Genomic DNA, 21,327 nt, shown 5'->3' on the forward strand with positions numbered 1-21,327 from the left:
AAAATGCTTGGGTTGTAGGGTTTCTGTTTCATTTCTATCAAGACTTCTTAAACCTACATGTTTTTTTAACATCATGAATTCTGCACAAGTACGATGTTTAGAAAAATGAGCACACTTAATTCCAGGAGAAAATAGGTGGTTTGAGGAGCTTTTGTTAATTGGATATGGGGAATAGAATAGGTTGAAGGAGAGTTATGATTAGAAGTGTTTGGTGGATATAGATTGGATTGTTCAGTAAGATGTGTTGGTAAAGGAACTTAATAATAGAATCTCCAAAAATAGCAATATAAGGTGAAAGACGAGGAAGCTTACTTTTAGTAAATCAGGGTCAGTAGTCAATACATGGAATATAAATTCTCATTAAGAAATAAGCACACAAGATCACACACAAAAGTTGCAATGTTTTATAAAAAAGACCCAAAACGTGAATGCTTTCGAATAGTTCACTTTCAGAAGAATAAAGAGTTATGGTTAATGAATGTGATGAAATGTTTAGGCACAGATGTTGACAACACATTTACCATGGACCTCCAACACCACTAACTTAAGCACTTCAAATGAAAAAATCTAAGAACACTTCCAACAGAACTAGGTAGTTCCTTAATTCTACTCTTCCAACCATTAACTACAAATAAAAATAATGAATCTACACTACCAATTTCCTGAACAATCTTAACCACCTTGATCAGGCCCCCTCTAATATTTATTTTGTTCTTATATTATGACAACTTTTTTATTCCAAGTAATTTTTTCTAGTATTCTACCTTTAACCCTTTTAAATAGTTCATTGTCCTTTGTGAGGTAAGGGTAAGGAGCCCAAGACTGAACCTAATATTTCAAATGTGGCTGACCTATACAATGAAATTATAATGTCTTTAGACTTGTATTCAATATTTCTGTAGATATAATCTAAAATTCTGTTTGCTGTGCCACTAGCAACAGCACAGTGTTTGGATGGCTTGAGAAATTAATGAGCCAAGATACTTTTCTCCCATTAAAATCTTACTTGTAATTAAAATAATGATGTGTTGCATATGTTACTTTGCATTTATCTTAATTAACAACAATCTGTCATTTTCTGGCACAACTCACTGAATGATGCAAGTCGTTTTGTTAAGCAGCAACATCCTTCTCCTCATAGCCAGCAAAATCCAAGACTTTAATATCAAACATCTGTTGTTTTTTATGTCATAAAGTTAAAACTGGTTAATGTCATCTTAAAATATTTGCACTGTTACTAAAAGATATGGAGTTGATTGTCAACAAGTCTGTGTAGCCTGCATAGAAAACTAAAAATGACAATTTAAGTAGCACTGCATATGCTGTCTTGTAAAATTTGCTTGTACATTGTCTTAAAATACAGGACACAAAGATTATTTTTACATTACATGTAAAATACACAGTAACATTTCGTTAGAAATAATGACATTTTGAATTAAAGCTAATCTTGTGACAAAACTTGAGTCCACTGAAGTCTATACTATTAAACATTATAAAGTAAATTGATATGGTGATTTGAAAAAAATTAATAATATTCATTTTTTTTTTTACAGTTTTGTAATGATCTAACATTTTGGAGCAAAGTATTAATATGAAACAGATGCAGAATATATATATATATATGTGTGTGTGTGTGTGTGTGTGTGTGTAACTGTATATCTACTCATCATGAATGGCCAATAAACTGTATTCATTTTGTTTTGGCCAAGATAAATTTATATTTCTTGCTCAATAACTATGACATATCAGATGTAAATGAAATGTAGTTATTATTGTTTATGATATGAATTATAATCATATTGTAACAGATATATTTTGTAAGTTGCATGCACTTTCTCTAGTTATAGTAGATATATGATATCTTTTGAGAAAGATGTTATAATTATTTGGAAAATTTCAGTATCAGAGCCCCACAGTTAGAATGAACAAGTGTCACATGTGTGAATCTCTAAAATCTGTGTAAATAACAATTCCTTATTGTAGATGAGATTATAAGTTAGTGATCTATAGAGTTACAGAAATAGAATGTAAAAATCTATGTGATGCTCTTTTTTTCCTAGTTGTCACATCAGTCATCTACAGAATCTGCTGAGTCCCAGTCCTGCAGCCCAGAAAAACCTGCATAGCTGTTTTTCAACTCAGTAGATGATGGCTCAACAAAAGAATGTTGTTGATGTTTCATAACATTCAGTCATCTTGTGTTATTTATCTCACATTATAAATACTGGAAAAAATACGTTTAAATTAAAAAATAACATAATTCAATTTATGAGGTGTAAGAGAATGCTTGGCTTAAAAGGCTTGTGTAATAGATGTAATGAACTTACATGTAATCATATCCAAAAACTGTGAACTATAGAAATTAAGATACTTGTTCTGCTATTTATGACTGACCAAACAAGAAATCCTAAAGGAATATTGTGCATTATTACTACAACAATGTTTTAAGTAGGTCTCATGAAAGTGAAACAGCCAGTACAATATTCTAAACTTATAGTGTTTACATTATACATAGCCACAGCATTGATTCTTTCTTCTTTACATTCCTGTCAATAAACTAATGTAAATTTATCTTATCTAAATTAAAAAAGAAAGATGTGTCAATAAGTATTATTTTAATTAAATGCTGCATGTGTAAGTATTAATTGTGTGTTTTGTGCATAGCCACTTATGCTAATGTTAGTGTAGTAAAAAAATCCTCTTGGTTTGGATAAGTACTCTTAAGTATAATATTAAGCAGTACTTTCAATTAAGAAAGTGTATAATGTAGTAGAAGTTTTCTCAATTAATGATCTTTAAAACATATATAATGAATACAAAACAAGGTGGCTGTTATTAAAATTTTACTTTCATGTCTACTAGTAATCGGTACTCAAAGATAGTATTAATGTGTTGTATATGGTGAAGACATGTCTTAAAACGTGGTAAATATAAACCTGAATCTGTGGTTTAAAGAGTATAATTGAAGTACAATTTCTTGTAATAAATTATGTACTACTTTATGGAAGATCAAATAACACAAAAGTTGGTGGAATAGGCCTCCAGTAAACTTACATTATGTTTACAGAATTGATCTACTGTCATCAACTATGTGCTCACAACTTGTATGAGAGTAAAATGTATTATGTACATCTGAATGTATGGTTCATGTCAAATGTAAATTATGTGGTTTTTGAAGGCAATAAATTAGTTTGATCTCTAATTATACTAGAAGTCTCATAATAAAACAATAATATTCATTGACCATCTTCTGTAATGAGTTACAGATATATATACATCTGGAGTGTATTTTTTAGAACATTAACTTGTGTAAGATAACTGAAGAAGTGTTGACTTCTCTATATTTGCTGTTAAAAAATGACGTTTAATTTATCAATGCTCATTAGAATGCATGATCAGTGTTTTATATATAAACTAGTGTGATACATGTTTACCATGAATTATGCTTGCTTTTGCAAATATTAGCTGGTATGACATATGTTAGGTCTAACTTCTATGTTGTAGCTAGTGTGGTTATTGTAGTGTGCATGCTGTTTTTACATATGTCAATTAGAATTTTTGTAATGTCACTGATATGACTAATGTTAATTTTAGTTTGTTTATGTTGTATAGAGTAGCTAATTTCATTATTAACTTCTTTGTGATTACTAATATAAATATTATTATTTTTAATTTCACTATGATAGCTAGAGAAACCTTTTTTAGTGTCAAATCACGTATACTGACTGAAATTGGTATTGCTTATTGCCAGTGTTATTTCTTTTTCTGTCTAGGCCATCTTCTGCCAGGTCATATTCTTTATTATGAGTTGAGTAATCAATGTTAATGTTAATTTCTGTAGTATAATGCAAGTATCATCTCTACTACAAGGTTGAATACAATTATATTAAAATGATTTTGAATATGCAACTCTATTAATCATGTAACTACAACCAGTATAAAGTTACAGTGGAAAAGCATGTACTTGCTCTATATTTTGATGTTGTATGGCTTTTAATTGGTAGTGTGATGCTACCACAAACTGATTACTTCTGGGAAAGGTATGTAGCAATCCTTTCAAACAAAAAATATTCATACACTCAGATCACAAGGGTTTGATAGAGAATTTATAATTTTGAAGACAGGGATATCCCTTACACTTATGGCATTAATAAACAAAGGAATATGGGTCAAATTGTGGCACCAGAATTATCAAGAAAGAGACCTGTAACAACTTGTGGTGAAAAAGTATAGCAAACGAATCTGCAAACACAAAGTTCACTGATAAAGCCATCAATGCCTTATGTAACAGTAAACAACAAATTCAAGAAGGATCTCTTGAAAAGCAACTTTTCACTTTACATAAGTTTCATTGATGAAGTATTGATTCAACTGTCATATGCCTTAAGCAGATGGAGCATAAATGCATATTCATGGTATTTCATTTTCAACTCACAAGACACAGTCTTTGAACTTCTGTATGACTGTACTGTTGAATCAGACACAGGGAAAGTAATTATCATCAAAATGGTCAATGAGAAACTAGCAAGAGTGAGGTTGCTTATGATATGACAGCTTTTAACAAATCCTTTTGCAATGGAAAATAGAGACCTCTCTTCAGGAAGCATGGCCATCAGGTACAGCATGATCATGCATGGTGACATCAACTATAACACTATGGGGAGTCTTCAACATCATTTTACTATAACACATTCATCCTCTGTATTCTGCCTTATAGTAGTCACTGCCAGTATCAATTTATTTATTCTGACTAGAGCAGCCACTATTAGTATTCACTCTTGTATTCTGATTGATGTATTCGCTATTAACATTATCTCTAGTATTCTGGTTGTATATTGACAACTGAAGTAGCCACTGTCAATACTAATTTCTGAATTCTCATTGGAGTAGTCGCTACCAGTGTCACTTCCTTTAATCTGATTATAAAGCCATAGTTAGTAATAATTCATGTGACTTGTGATAGTGAGTTTTAGTATCATCTCCCATATGCTTACTGTGGTAGTTAGTATCAATTGTTGTATTCTTAATGGCAGTCACTGTCAAGGTCAATTATTGTATTATGGAGTTGCCACTGTTAATACTAACTAGTGTATTTTCACTGCAGTAATCATTATCAATGTCAAGTATTGTATTCTTATTGCAGAAGTCACAATAAATTTCAACTATTGTATTCTTACAAAAGTTTCATTGTCAACATCAACTACTATATTCTTACTGGGAAGTCACAGTCAGGATCAGTTATTGTATTTTTACTGCAATAGTCGCTGTTAACAACAACTTTAATGCTCTTATTAGGGTAGTAACTGTCATGGTCAACTATTATGGTCTTAATGGAGTAGTCACTGTCAACTGTAGTATTCTTGCTGGAGTTGTCAGTATCAGCATCAACTGTTATATTTTTACTGTTGTTGCTGTCAGTGTCAGTTATTGTATTATTACTGCAGAAGTCACTATCATCATCAACTATTGTATTATTAGCTATTGTTAACTATAGAATTCTTACTGGGGTAGTAGTGCCATTGTTAAATGTTGTATTCTTATTTTGCCAGTCATCGTCAGTGTCAACTGTTGTATTCTCACTGGAACAATCAATATTAGCATTAATTGTCATATTTTTACTGGAGTTGTCAATGTAAACTATTTTTTATTGTATGGTACTTCTCTCTTCTCCCAAGATTAGCTATTCTTGTTCATTGCTACCCCCTATATGTGAACTATTTTTCTTTTATGCATGCCATAAACCTTGTGCTTTCCCCTATTGGATTCAAGTGATTCCAGTGTGTGTCTCATATAAAACATCATGCATAACCTCTCCACCAATAGGAGCATAGTATACTCATGTGATTCCTGCTATGCATCTCTACCAAACTATCATTTCTTGTTTGGCAGTGCTTGTGCTCGGATGTGTTATTATTTTTATCTGATTTCAATTTTAGATACAATTTCTTCACAAAGTGGTTATACTTTATAAACATCCCAGTTTTCTTTATAATTATCTTTAATTCTACCTCATTATAGTCACCTTTTCTTTATATATTTGCCTTTTTATCAACTCTTGAAACATAAATTCTTAAGTCAATGTCACAACTTCAAGTATTCCAACTTCAACAGGTGCAGGTAACCCAGTGCTAGATTTATCAAGATATATTTATACAGAAATTGAATGTTAGATGGGTCAACCTTTATCTCCAGACTTTGCTCCACTTCCTCTTGAACATATTGAATCTGTTCAAACTGATGAGGACTTTGATCGCCTGTTTCTACCTCCTGGTTTTGCTATGCTTACCCATTCTATTCCTGAGGAATGAGTTTAGTTTTCCATGGCATTTTTTCGTGATGTTTTATCCTGTGCTCCTTTTTCTTATGATCTATGCCCTTCCTTACTACATGAACATTCTTCCCAATCCTGTTTAGTTTCCCCCCTTCCCTTGACATTTGAGTCCATGCTCCGTGTTAAACAAAGGCATTAGCATGCCCCATCCTTCACGGGCTTCTGATCAGTCTGTCCTCACTTATCGTCTTGCAGACTTTCCTTATCTTGGCCAGCAACAATTGGGTCCTTTTTTACCAGTTTGGAGGTGCAGGTCTCAAATCTTATTTTGTTTTAACTCATGCTCAGTTTACCTGCCTACATCTTACTCTCACAACTCTTTTGCGTTAACCTTCTAGTATTCATCTCCTATCTGAGACTTTAAAAAAATATCCTGAGAGATTTTCTGAGAACATATTCTCCTTCCTTACTTCAATATTTGCTCGTTTGTTGTCTGTGGTTCTGGCATTACATATGTGGTTTGTCTGTTGTTGGGACCTTCTAGGTCAAGACACTATTTTATTGAGAACCCATTTACCTTCATCTTATCTCGAGGAATTAATTATGACCCCATTTTTAGTGTGTTTAATCTCTAATACAATCTCAAAAACTTTGGAATCTTAGGAACAACAAAGAGTCAAAAATAAAATCCCAATGACTGATGAGGAATAGTTTTGATAGCCTGTTGAGCGAGGAGGTCCTGAGCTGCCTCTAACAGATGCTGAAAAAAATGGGATCGTGTGGTGAAAGGAAGGGAACAGGTACAGGAGACCTGTCACTGATTTATTCCACCTCAATCACTTTGTTCACTTTCCCTGTTTCACCATTGATGGTGTTCTGTCTCACCCAACAGCGTGCTTTTTCTTGAGGTTTATGGATGACTAAGATTGATGATCCCAATACTTACTTGTGTATTCCTAACTCAGCATGGTCTCTTCCATATCTTTGATTCGTATATCACAGAGTGCTGTACCAGTTTCATGCCCTACCATTCAGACTTTTGCTTTTTGTCTTCATGCCCTAGGGTTTCTTTCCATTATTATATGGATGGTGGCTTCTTCTGGCCCATTTTGAACTGGAGTCAGTTAGTCATACTTGTCAGCTTCTTCAAGAAGCTACATAGGTGGGCTTGTTAATTATGTTGGAGAATTTTTATCTCCATTCTACCCAACACTTTGTCCATTTGAGTTTATGTTTCAACACTCACCTCATACAGGCCCAACCTTCTCCTCTGACTTCATTCCATAGAAATGTTAATTTGCCAGGCCCTGTCTGCTTCCTCTCTTTTTGCACACAAGGTTCTATTACTTTGGGGGATATGGATTTCTATGAAACCACTGGTCCCCCTAGATTGTGCACATATGCATTCCATACAGTGGACTCTGAATGATCAATGGAACATTGCTTGTGATCCCTTGGTTGATTCTATTACACTTCCTTCATCCCTAGTGGATGCTCTGCTTTGGTGGTTGGACAAAACTCATATTCTGGCAGGCATCCACCTTTCTCCTCCTCATCCAGGAAGCTTCAGGTCATTGGTCTATTGACTAGCAGTCCTTATAGATCAATGTCCTTGAGCTTCTAGCCATCCATCAGGTTTTGGATCACTTTCTATCTCTAACAAGAACAGGACATTGTCTGGCAATGATTCATTCTGACACTTTGATGGTATAAGTATATATCAATTGAAAAAGTGGCACCCAATGGATATTCCTCTGTTTTTGTATGCTCAATCTCCCCTGTTGGGCTCCCACACATCACATTCATTTAATCATGTGTCATATTCCAGGTACTTTCAGTCTTGTGGTGGATTGTCATTCCTGCTGTTATAAGTTTTTACAACTGAATGTCCCCTTGATCCTCATGTTTTCTGGTGGCTTTGTAGTTGGTGTGGTTTTCTTCATATTGTTTCAATTGTTATTGCCCTCAATTAGAAATTATTCCTTTTTGGTCCCTGGTGCCTTATCATCAGGCTTTGGCCACTGATGCCTTCAGCTAAGATTGGCACCACAAATTCCTATATATTTATCCTCCTATCTGATTTCTTCATTGGGTGTTTTTTCTAACTGGGGTGGTATGGATTAGAGAAACCACCCAATGAATAAATCAGACAGAAGGACATACCACCCCATGCCCAGTCTTTCTGATAGCTCCCTATTGGCTGGCTCAACCATGGTTTCCTCATTTGCACCAATAATTATTCCCTCCTGTACCCTTTCCTTTATTCCCCACCTTCCTTCATCAACCCAGTTCTCTAGTTCTACAGACTATTTTCATTCACTGTTTATAGACTTTTATGTCTGGTGTATGTTCTTCATTGCTATTATTGCCCACATGGCTTGTTTCCATGGTTCATGTTCCTAACTCTATATCTCCTGACAGTCTTCTTCATCTAGAGATCTACCCCATTTGCACCCTCACCAATTTGGTTCATCAGTTGATTCAGCTGGCTTATTCCTGATTGTTCCCTTCTCATAGGAATTTTTTCAAAGTAACTTCTAATCAAATTTGACATCTCATCTTTTCCCTCATCCTCATTGGTAATTGGATGAAATCCTGTAGTCAGGCATGTGGATCACACTTGACACATTCATCTCCCATTATTTACATTGTATTGTAGTTTTGGCTTTCTCTAGTTTTTGCCTTCCACCTGTGACTGTTCTTCAAGCTTCTGTACAACTGTAAGACTGGTTAAGTCTATATTAATGTTTTCTTTTATTTCAGGGGCCTGTTATTTATACCTTTATTACATAGATCCCACTCTGTGGTGAGTGGTGAATGGCCAGGTATTGTACAATTCAAGATCTACACTGTACAGCCATGTTGATTCATCCTTTCCATTCCATGACTTGATATGAAGTATTTCACAAGATTGCTTGAAGTTGAATAATCTTGCAGTGTTGCTTCATAAACTTGCCCATTTTGGACCATACCATTCATGGACTTCATTGGTAAAGCATAATGGGATAGCTGCCCAGCCCTGCTATACCTTGATTAAATAAATTGGTATTGTTTGCTTATCATAATATGGTTTTGTGGTCATCCATTGCATTGTCTTAGGTGATGGCATTCTTCCAGACTCCCCTACATGTTTTCACTCCCTTATTTTCGAGTGAAGTAAAGGAGTACTTTCCATTTATTAGTTCCAAGCCTTTGGAATAGTCAACCGTGAAAGCACTCTACTTGATGTGTTCAAAAAAAAAAAAAGACAATACCATTCAGTACAGTGTATAATTGTGGTATTCTGCTGCTGTATATTATGTGTTATCCTCCAGTATGTGCTATGCAATTTTTATGAAGTGAGATATCAACTTGCAGTTCACTTCTTGATTGGGAGCCATTATTTTTTTCTTGTGCTGACGTCAGTGCCTATGGCTGAGTTTGAGATTTAGAGTGAACCAGTCAATGCAAGTCCTTATACATTTTCAAGGTGATCTTTCTCCCTTGATAGTTCTCTTCCTTTGTTGTTGGTCACAGTGGAGGATAAGGGGAATTGTTCCTGTTTCATCCTCTTGCTATCTCTCATGTACCTTTGTCTGAAGATCTTATTGCTTATTGGATGGCTCTAATTGCTTTTGTTGTTGGAGGAGTAAAGTTTGTTTACATAGACATCCTTTCAATACCACATGTTGAAATCTCTAATGGAGATGTTATATTTATACTATAGTTGTCACTGTCATCTTCATCCTATTTATTCCTGGTACAGCATCTACTGTTAGTCCTGGACTCTTATGTTCTGAGTTAGGAGTTGTTAGTGCTACATTTTCTTTGCTAGCTGTAGCAGCTATTACGAGAGCTGCAGCTATATGCTGACATGAATGAAGTTCATGACTAGGTTACTAGTTATAGCTGTTCATTAAGAAGATGACCAGTTATAATTAGGTTATTAGCTATAGCTGTATATTGACAAGATGACCAGCTGTGATTGGGTTACTAGCTAAAGCTCTTTGTTGACTGTTTGTGATTAAGGTACTAGGTATAGCTGTATATTGACAAAATGACCAGCTATGATTAGGTTACTAGCTATATTATGATGTTGTCATTGTTATTCTTATCCTTTGTTAGCTAACTTAACTGTTCATTTTTAGAACTAGATTCTGTTTTGACTATAGAGACCACTAGTATTATTAATTTTTAACGTATCAGTGAAGTGGCTACTGTTAGATTTAATGAACATATGATGTTTTACTGTTATCCCTAACTTTTGTAAGTTGACTGCACTGTTCATTGTTAGCAATAATTTCTGGTTTAATAGTAGAGGTTATTAGTAGCAATAACATTAGTAAGTTAATAGAGTGATTACTGTTAATTAGATGCTATTTACTGATTGAAATATCCTATATTAGCATTAACTTATTTATGTTTATAATTTGTGTGATGTGTGCTAGTTGGACTGGTTAGTATTTTTATTAATTACTAAATGCCTGCAGTAATACCACCTCTGTTGCCATTGGTTTCTGCATTTTGGCTGCAATGGCTGCTGTTGCAAAATGTTTATACTATGCTCTGACAAGGGTGTTTATTGGCTAATCTGAATGCTTAATGTAATTATTGTTAAATGTGACCTATATGTTTATAGTGAGTGAAATAACTACTGTTAGAGGTGATTGCTCACTACTGTATGTTAACTAAAGTAGACACTATTAATGGTGACTGCAGTGAGCAGTCATTGAGATAACTGCCGTATACTGATTGCTGACTGTATCTGCACTGTTAAAAGATACTGATTTATGCTAACTGCAGTGGACATTGTTAAAAGATAATTGATGTTCATTAGAGAAAATGTATGCTTCTTATGAAGATTCAAAGTTGAAATGTTGAGCAAATGAAATGCCTTTAAAAAATTTGTGGTCATTTTATTTTATTAGTAATTATATGTATTATAATACTCCAATAAGTATCAGATAATTTCAACAGTGTACAATGACAATTTTTGAATGACTTTTGCATACTAACTGCAACTTTTAGATGTTATGACTGTTTTTCTTTACTACAGGGAACAATTTCTGATATAAGTGTTTTACATTGATTACAGTGGGCATTGTTGGATATGACTGTGTTGTATTTACTACAGTGAACATTATTAAACATAACTGTTGTATACTAATTTCAGTGTGCATTGTTAGGGATGATGTTTTATATTGATTACAGTGGACATTGTTGATATGACTGTTGCATGCTGATTGCAATATGTACTGTTAGAGATGGAATTAGAAGTGACTGTTGTGCTAGCTGGAGTAGCCAGTACTAACTGCTTATACTTAGAAATATTTATTAACCTAAAACTGATTAAAACTATTATGCATGCTTTACTGTGAAATAAAAATCACCTAATTAAGCACTTGCATAGTAAAGCAAGAGTTAATTAGAATACAATATAAATGGTGAGTATGTAACTTATAGTGAAACAGCCTACAATTCAAGGACATAAGGGGGTGACAAAGTAGTTTCAGGTAAGTAGATGTTGTTTTTGTAAAGATTTTAACATGTATTTTTATGTTACAGTATTATGTTTCATATAAACAACATACCAGACCTTGAACAAGTGATGTTGTAGTGATGAAGGGATTTCTTTATACATTGCTGAATAACTTGTAACTTTTCTTGTGCAAAATACCTACCTAAATGTTTGTCTTTCATAAATTTTCATAAGTTATAATTATATAAAATATGTTTGTTGTCTGTTATCATTACAAAATAATACATTAACTCCCTTTTATTTCACTTAATCAACATCTTGTTCTTCCACTTGGTTTTGATTATTTATTTAATTTTCCTAGATCTTGTCAAATTCTTAGAAGAGGCATGGGTATTTTCCTCAAATTCATAAATTTCTATGTCATTCAGTTAGTTTGGGTCATTCTTAAGATTTTGAAATGGTTGGGTACCTGGTTTGTAATCTAGTATAGTTACTATTTATCCATGAAATCTACGTGAAAGTGGAATTCTCCACAATGTTTTATAAATTTCTACTCAATTGGACAAAATATGCCAATTGGTGAGAAACTAATAAATTCCATACAACTACACATTTTTGAAGCACATTGTCTAAAAGTGAAATGGCTGCACTATTGAGATCTTTTAAACAGGCAAGAATAGCAAAAATAATTCATAGAAGGGCAGGAAAACATTATTGAAGAAGTATATAAAGGACTGAAAAACAAATTGAAATGGAATTAATTTGAGAGTGTTTATTGTGAAAATGGATTTTTCATGAAAGGGAAGACTATTGGTTGCATGTTTGGTAAGCACATCTGAAAAGTTCATCCATTCAAAAAAGATCATGTGTGACTTGCATCAGTTGGATTTCATAAGTTACTTCAACCATTTTTTGATTATAAATTGCAATTAAAGCAACACTTTAAAAGTACAAGAAGTTGCTCAGAATGTACTTGAGAATGCCCAAAACTATATAGCTCAAACTTCTGGTTTCTATAGACTAAGATACAAGTCTTGTCCTTGAATGGCTTGCTGGAGCTTTGAAAAATGTTTCAGTATTTTTATCTTTTGAAACATTCTCATTGCAATTAAGAGTGGGTAAAAAAACTAGTCAGGTTAAAAATTTTAATTTTTTTATATTTTGATCAAAACTATTGAAGATAACACCAACAAACTGATGGTGTTTGTTGTGTAAAGTTCTTTAATTTTGAAACATTCTGGGATTTAGTACAGAGTTAATAAAGGTATATTGTTGAAGTATTATGTGTCATTGATAATCTTAGATAAATCATTAGATATTTTTCTAGTTGTCTAATTATAATTTTCAGCACTCATTGAAACAACCAAGAATTAGGTTTTGCTGAGTTTTATATGTGAATTTTGTTTTTATAAATATGACATACATGATACTCACAAGTTAATTTTAAATAATAACATTTCAGAAACACAATTTATTGTGAATACTTTGCTCTCTTCAAATGCACATTATGCTGTAGTGGATTATTCTTATATCTTTTGTTCTCATGTGTTTTGTATTACTCTGCATGCTGAGCTACATATTTTTGGTTTTTATGTCATCAGACATGTTCAACTGCATTGTGTTCCTGTCTTTACAGGTATTAAGTAGTTATATAAAAATATAAAAATCATTAAGTACATTTCTGTTGTACACCTGTGAATATTATTTTTTAAAAATACCAAATTGTGTTATCATCAGGGGTGGTATTAGTCATTCTGGAGCCCCAGGCAGAATTCAGTAAATAAAGCCAATAATGATAAGAAAATTTAGAAGTAGATAGAAAGGCATAGCATTGGAAGCCCTTCCATATGTTGGGTTCCATGCAATTGCCAAGTTTGCACAATAGGTAAGACTGCCTATGACTGTGATAGTCATACACTTTTTCTTTCTATATTAACTAATCATTCAACATTACCACTGGATTTTATCGAGTCATGTGCCCTGATTAGGTTATCCTATAAAAGAGTAATGTTGTAGGTAAAACCACCAAGAAGTTAACTACATACATTTATTTTTTAATTACATTAGTTTATTATAACTTAAAAAAACAAGCTGAAAAGAGAATAAATTAGACAAAAAATGCTGCACTAATTGAAAAGCTCCCAGTCTCACATAAGTGAAGGATGAAAATGATGTGGGACATTGTGAGCTTGAGCACCCACATCTTGCTCTCCTAATTTCTGTTTCTATATCTATTGCTACTCTTTTATTTCTTACATGAGACTGGCAAATGGAAGTTAAGACTGATAGATGGCATATCTTCACTGTAATGTGGGTCCTACTTTTTCAGTCACCTCCAAAACCTAGGATACATTTTATAATCCCACATTATGCTTTGTATCCTGGAATCTTTTCAATTAGTGCCACATTTTTTTGTTTAATTTATTCTTGTTTTGGCTTATTTTTAAAGTTACAACAAACTAATATAATTAGTCAGAGGTTTGGATTTACTGTTTTTAATGCAGTCCTTACATGTAGTTTGTTTTGTTTTATTTGTTTTGAATTTCTCGCAAAGCTACTCAAGGACTATCTGCAGCTTACTAGTTTTTTTGCTTACTTAACTTCATTAAAATGTATTCATTTTCACTAAAATATTTTTAAATATGTATATAATATTGTCAGACATTTTAGGTAAATTATCTTACATTTCAATATTGACTTTTCTTTTATTATAATTATGCATTATTCCTGACTAGATTATATTACAACCTAATTTGTAGTTTTTTTATCCCAATCACATGCAATTTGTGTTTGCATTGGGGTATAATTTAATTATTGCCTTTTGTTTTATGAGAATCATGCACTATTCCTGACTAGATTACCTTATATTCCAGTATCATCATTTGGTTTATCCTGTATAATTATGCTCTATTTCTGTCTAGATTATCCCATTCAATATTGCTAATTGTTTCTGTCATAGTAATACATTAATTAACTGAGCATATTATTTTATTATCTATTTTTGATGCTTATATTCCTTCTTGTGATACACGTTTGTCAGAAGATTATTTCACAGAACAGATACCTATACATACCATCATGCTCACTATTCCAGATATGTTTGAATTGTTTCCTTGTCCAATACTGCCATTTGTCTTAATCATAAACTGTTTTTGTCGTTATTGTGTAAATACCCCTCTTGTTATAAACCACTTTCAGTATTTTTCAGAATGCTGACATGTTTCTAGCTTCAGATCTAGGTGTAAAACATATTACTGTAACATAAATTCAGAGCTTCACTTTGCTTTCAACTAATTGTTTGTTTGTTTTCTCTGTAAGTGAAATATTTTGGAGTTAAATAATGCTGTATTATGAATGTAATAAGGATAAAATGCTCCCTGCTTCTCTGTTTGTTCAACAAAAAAAAGAGGTAAACTTTAGACAACTGTGGCAGCTTATTGAACATTTTCTGTCACACATGGCTTCTGTTTAAATGGTTTCAAAGCTGAAGTACGTTTTTTTTTCTCTTTTAAATAACTATGCATTTGAAATGGTTTCAAGATATGTTTAGAGGTGCATTATGCTAGTATTGGTAGGCTCATGGTCAAAACCAAATTTTCTCACTTAAATCTTATATATCACTTAAAATCATACTTAGTTTTATTTGTGAATAAATTTGTAGGAAATTATAAAGTGTTACTCAGTGACAAATATTTTTTGTTCATAATATTTGACCTTCATGGTAACAGCTGTAGACAACTACTTAACCTAGTTTGCTTTTTGCATGATGAAATTAACATGTTACCTAATGAGAAAATCTATACAATTTCAGCTTCAGAATTATTGATCATGTAATGAAACTTATGAATGCAGAGTTTGCAAGAGATTTAGTTAGCTACTAATATAACTTGTTTGAAAAATTGTAATGTGTGATTAGGATTGAACCCTTATTGTTCTAACATAGTCTATGTGGTCTGTGTGTATTTTCACTTTTTTTCCTTTCACAGCTTCGAGTTATCAAGGCCTTTAAGAGCACACTGGAAGACATGGAAGAAAAACGTAGCATACATAGTTTACACAGTTTGCGTAGCTCACGTAGCCATCCAGGTACTCGACCTTTTTCAGATATATGTTTTATTGATGAAGAGATGCGAATATCTGCAACTAATGAATTTCCATATGAACAGAGTGGTCCTCAGAAAAAAAAAAATTCCATTCCTGCTACTTCAGCAGGTAAGAATAAAAATTTAAGCAGAGCTCACAACTCCCTCAAGTCACTGACTCCGCCATCCAGTGAAAATCACGCACACCTTCTTCCTAGGAGTCCTCCAGACACTGTAGGCAGCTCTCCACTGCTGTTTCTCCCCAGCCAGCAAGGAAATTCCCCAGTTTCACCAGCAACCACCTGTGTCACCTTTGTAACTTCTTCCTCCTCGCCTTTCTCCCACACCTACAGAACAGACCTGAATGCTACTAGTCCACTTGCACAAGGCTACAACCTTCTGACAGAACCAAGCAAACTGCATGAGACAAGTATATAGTCAGTTCTGTGGCTCTGAACTAACTGCTTTATTAACTGGGTGTTTCAAGTATGGTCTGTGACTAACTGTGGTTGTGTGATATAAAACACAGTGCAACAATAACTTAAATGTGATGAACAAACAGAAGGAATGAAACTGAAGGATACAAATGATTTACATTATGTTAAAAACTAATGGTTCACAGATTTGTTACTATTTATGGAATTTTTGAAGATTAATAAGATATGCAGGTAACAGAAAGGTGCTCTCTTGCCACAAAATTAGTGGAAGAGATAGATAAAATTGGCAGTTGTAGATCTCACCTGCTGGGATCATAACCCACAGGATTATAAATATTTATCTTTAATGTATTGTATTCATGCAAAGCACTTTACTCGTTTGTTTGATTTTTTAACATAGGAATTTGTGTTTTATAGTATGTTTGTTCGTCTTAGATATTGTTCTAACAAGCAGTAAAATTGTCTTTACTATTAATGTTCATAGATTAATTAATTATGACATTAATGTAGTTTGCTATACTGAGTTTGCTCTTACATTTATGTATTTATAGTATATTTTGCATCTCTCAAAAGCAGCTATATTTCAATCTACATTTTGCATACTTTTCACGTCTTCTCACAAGAACCTTCAAACACAAATTAACTGTTTAAATATTAATTTGTTCTGTGGTAGCTATCACTAAGAGACAATCTTTTTTATGCTATGAACAAAGATTTTAACTACATCTTTCTCACATATCTTCATAACCTTTAGCCTAACTTGTGTCTCACGGGTAGATAATCCAATTAATAATGATAGGAGGAGATTTTCTGTGTAGAAGTAACTCACTGAGTAAATATTTTAATGGTTGTGTGTGTTTGTTTTAGTTGCACTTGTATGCAATCAGAAATACTTTATAATAGGTATAATAGTTTTTTTGTATGTGGTATGTGTCAGTTATCAAACCCAAATGGAAGGTCTGAGAAAGCAAATTAGGAAAGATGAATGGAAAACACACACACATAATTACTGTCTGCATGGTTTACTGAGTGCATATTATTGGTTGTGATCAGTAGATATTTTGTGGGTGATTTTGTAGATCATTTTGGCTGTGTGAAGATACCTAATACCCAAGCACATAACTGTACAAAAGTAATACCTTACTTATATATAACATACCAGTATTATATATATATATACACACACACACATACACAAATTTGTGTGGAATTAATAATTTAGTTATGTGGACAATTAATAATTTTTGCTTTTTAATATTAAATATATATATATATATATATAAAGTTTGTCATCTTTAATGTAAGTCTACAAGCAAAAGATGTGTGAGATAAAACTATATCCATAATATTGAATAATGTGTTTAACTAGTGTTACACCTACTACTGTGATACTGTCTTTCAGTAAACTGACATGGTCCGAGTTACAAAAGGTTGGATTAAGTAGCTAGAGTTGTCTTGAACAATTATCTAAATAATATATTTAAGTGAAATAATTGTGACTAATATATCATTATATAAGTTTGAAGCAAGATGTTAATTCCTGTTCCATATTAGATCTCTTAGAAATTTTTCCTCATAAAAGAATAGGTTCATGATTTTTTTTAAATACAAACTAACTGAAAGATACATTTCTATTATCTATTTATTTGTAAATGTTGTAATATTTCATTTTACTAACTTGATATTATAACTTTTAACCCACTACATAATTAGCAAGATGAGAAAAAATAGAGATAAATAAATAAAGATAGAAAGTAAGTAATAAAGTCAAAAACAGTTAGGGAAATTAACACAGGCATTTACATATTATTTTGCTGTATCAAGCAAGCAGTGAGGAAAATATAGCTATCATACAGAGTTTAGTAAAATAATTTATCATATTTAATTTTTAAAGGAATAAGTTAATGTCTGATTACTTAAAATAAAAGTAAAAACACATTTTTTGTTTCATAGGTCTTGGCATTTAAGTGATAGGTAAGAATATGTTTCTTACAATATAATTAGAAACTATTTGAAAAATGTTGGAGAAAATTAAGAAAAATGAACCTACATTTGTTTTGCAAAAGATTTTTATTGTGAAATTATTAAAATGACAAGAAAAATCTTGATTGGCTTCTTGTAAGTTAATGTTTTTCAAATATTTTATATAGTATAACTATAATATGTTATTTTTAAATTCTAAAAGACAGGTATGTACAAAACATTTTAAAATAAGAGAATCCAATATAATAAAGTACTAGCATATAGTTTATTCTGATAGAATAAATCAAATGAGAAATGTTCCAAATTATTTGCACATCATATATAACTATGGCAAAAATATAAGTTTGGTTACAGATACTCATTATAAACTATGAAAGCTTAACTTAGGAAACAATCTGTAAAAGAGTGACAAAGGAAAGGAAACAGAAAGATACTTCTCAAATAATATAGATTACAATAGGAATTTTTGTACTGTAGTCAAAGAAGTGAAAAACCAAAATTTTTTTATAGTAATGTTAGGTATTGATATTTGGTGAAATGCTGCAGCAGTATTGCATATAGCAGATATAGTATGATTGAGATAAACAGTATTCTTACATTTGCTTGGAAAATGTTATCAGTAATTAAATTAAATAGTTCATATAGATCTATTAGTGATGGAATTTAAAGAAGCTACTGGTGTTTAGAAATGTAAGAGATAAGCGAAAAACATGACTTTTGTTGTGTTACTGCATAAAGATAGAAAGTGAGAACTTTCCACAACATTAAGAAAGAAAACTAAAGCAAAGTCAGTGCTAGAACTGAGAATATACATTTTTGTATAGCATTAAATTATCGGTAAGTATTAAAGTACAGAGAAGTACCTTCTTTACAGCAATATCATGGATAGAAGAAACAAAAAATGCTTTTATATAGCAGTGTCAGTAGTATAGTAAACAGAAGAGACCTGTATAGTAAATGTCAGTGGTACAGTAGACAGCAAATACTTGTATAGCATTATCAGTGGTACAATAAATAAAGACCATTGCTAATCTGTGGTAAGATTTGTTAGCAATTTTAAACAGAGTAGAGAAGTATCAGTGATAAAGAAAAATTAATTTTGCCTTTTTAAAAATAAAACAAAGTATTGTCACTGTATATAGAAAAATAATGTACAGTGTTAAAAATGAAATTTGAAATAAATACTGTGTTGGTATAAAAATTAAAAACACAAACATTTGCATTACAGGATATTCTCCTGATAGAGGGTAGAAAATGGAGTTATTTGTACACATGTGCCAACAGTAAAGATATAATTTAAAATGTGTATAATAGTGTCATGAGTTACATAAGAAAAAGAAATATATTTTTAAAGTAGGATTTGGGGTTGTTTTTTATGGTATTGTATACTCTTAATTAGTTCTATATATTAAATTAGCCACATTATTGGGGGGGGGGGTAATTTTTAGTTCTTACCTATATAAGCAGCTTCATTTGACCAGATTTTGATAATAACATTAAGGGATTTTAGTTAGAAAAGAATATTTATGTAAAAAAAAAACTTTAAAAAATGAGTTAAGAGGAGGAAGCATTCATACAACAGTGTTTTTCTAAGTTCATATCATATTTGTATAATATTGTCCAGAGTGAAATAATTATACTGTAACATCTGAAGTACAACTGGAATAGAAGGTTCTTGTAGTGGTGTTGGAAGTGAGATTAGAAATGGAAAAAGAAAAGAAAATTTACCTATCGGTATCAGAAGTGACAATAAGTATTAACAGAAAAGATGCAAAAACTTTTCAATCATTTAACATTTGCTATTTGCATCATAAGAAATGATAATAAAGGTAAAACTATGTGAAAAGAGTTATGGTACAAAGTTTAAGGATAACTGTATAAGAATGTTATCAGCAAGAATAAGAAGAGAAAGTATTTGTACAGTGGTGTTATAATGAGGTTAATGGTGTCAGAGGGGCAATTACAAAAAGAGGTGTATGTATAATAGTATCCAAAAATAATGTTTGAAGGGAAATATACATTAGCATGGAGAGAGATCAAAAACAGAACATATATGTATGGCAGAACAAGGAGTGTGTTTAGGTAGGAAAATTTGAATGTTAATGTCACTAGTGGGTAATATCCATACATCAGTGTACCAAGTTCAGTCAATTTTTATAACCAAATATTGAATTAAAACTGTTTGACTGTAGTGTATTGTATATAATTTAGGGTATACAGTGCTCTCTGAAGGTTTTGAGGATAAGATTAGAAATATAACTGGTGTTATTAGGGGTGATATTGAACGTGTAAACTAAAATTGGTATCAAGAGTTAAGTTTAGGAATTTATAATATTAAAAAAAATGGATTAAGAACTCCAAAGTGAAAGTAATATCACACAGTAATGCTAGAGTAACACTTAAGATATTATTCACCTCAAAGTGAGAATTAAACTTTTTAATTTTAAATTAAAAATGAAATGTACTTCACTAACCAGTAACTTATAGAAGAACAGGCAGAGAAATATATTTTAGTACAAATGAGAAAGTAAAGTGCATTTCAGAGAAGAATCAATTTTAAAAAAATTGAAAGAAATAACAAAAGGAAGATTCTGTACTTGTTATCATGATAAGTGTGTGAAACAATTAGACAAGTACAAGAAAAATGTAAAAGAAACATTTCAACGTAAGGTTAAATTGTGTCTGAATTAGGGCAAATCTACAGTAACTTTTTATGTTGATACACTAGAAAGTAAAAAAAACCAAAAAACATTAAGTATGTGGTTGAAATAACTCATTAACAGAAGGAACCTGTAAATGATGAAAGACTGGTTAAATCATTGTACTATATGAAAACAGAAGGAAGGGTTTATTTTGGTTATCAGAAAAAGAACTAAAGCTAGTAAGGTGCAACAGAATAAACTGAACTAGCAGCCAATAATACATTTAACATTTCAGTACATTAAGCACAGTGTTTTTTAATAATTGTGTTTTTTGTGAGCTTATTTGATAATGCATATTTCATTGGAACATACCTTTTACTAATTGTCATTTTTCTTAAGAAATAAAATAGTACACTATTACTTAACAATACTTACTCTAAATAAGTATAAATGT

At 31.9% G+C, this 21,327-nt stretch overlaps 1 protein-coding gene across 28 annotated transcripts in view; it reads left to right on the forward strand.

Moving 5' to 3' along the window:
- The window catches only part of LOC143222270 (plasma membrane calcium-transporting ATPase 2-like), a 251,808-nt gene that overhangs the window by 221,187 nt on the left and 9,294 nt on the right, over window positions 1-21,327 (forward strand). For 3 of the 28 annotated variants that reach the window (XM_076448546.1, XM_076448547.1, XM_076448548.1), the window contains exon 20: window positions 15,716-16,241. The exons of 19 other annotated variants lie outside the window; for them this stretch is intronic. In XM_076448546.1, coding sequence (XP_076304661.1) covers window positions 15,716-16,241 — 526 coding nt within the window. Of the gene's footprint in view, window positions 1-2,060; window positions 3,203-15,715; window positions 16,242-21,327 lie in introns of those variants that run through there. 6 more of the 28 variants (XM_076448555.1, XM_076448556.1, XM_076448557.1 and 3 more) reach the window with 3 other exon arrangements.

This window comes from Tachypleus tridentatus, chromosome 8 (assembly GCF_004210375.1).
Source record: "Tachypleus tridentatus isolate NWPU-2018 chromosome 8, ASM421037v1, whole genome shotgun sequence".
In the NCBI taxonomy this organism is placed as follows: Eukaryota; Metazoa; Arthropoda; class Merostomata; order Xiphosura; family Limulidae; genus Tachypleus; species Tachypleus tridentatus.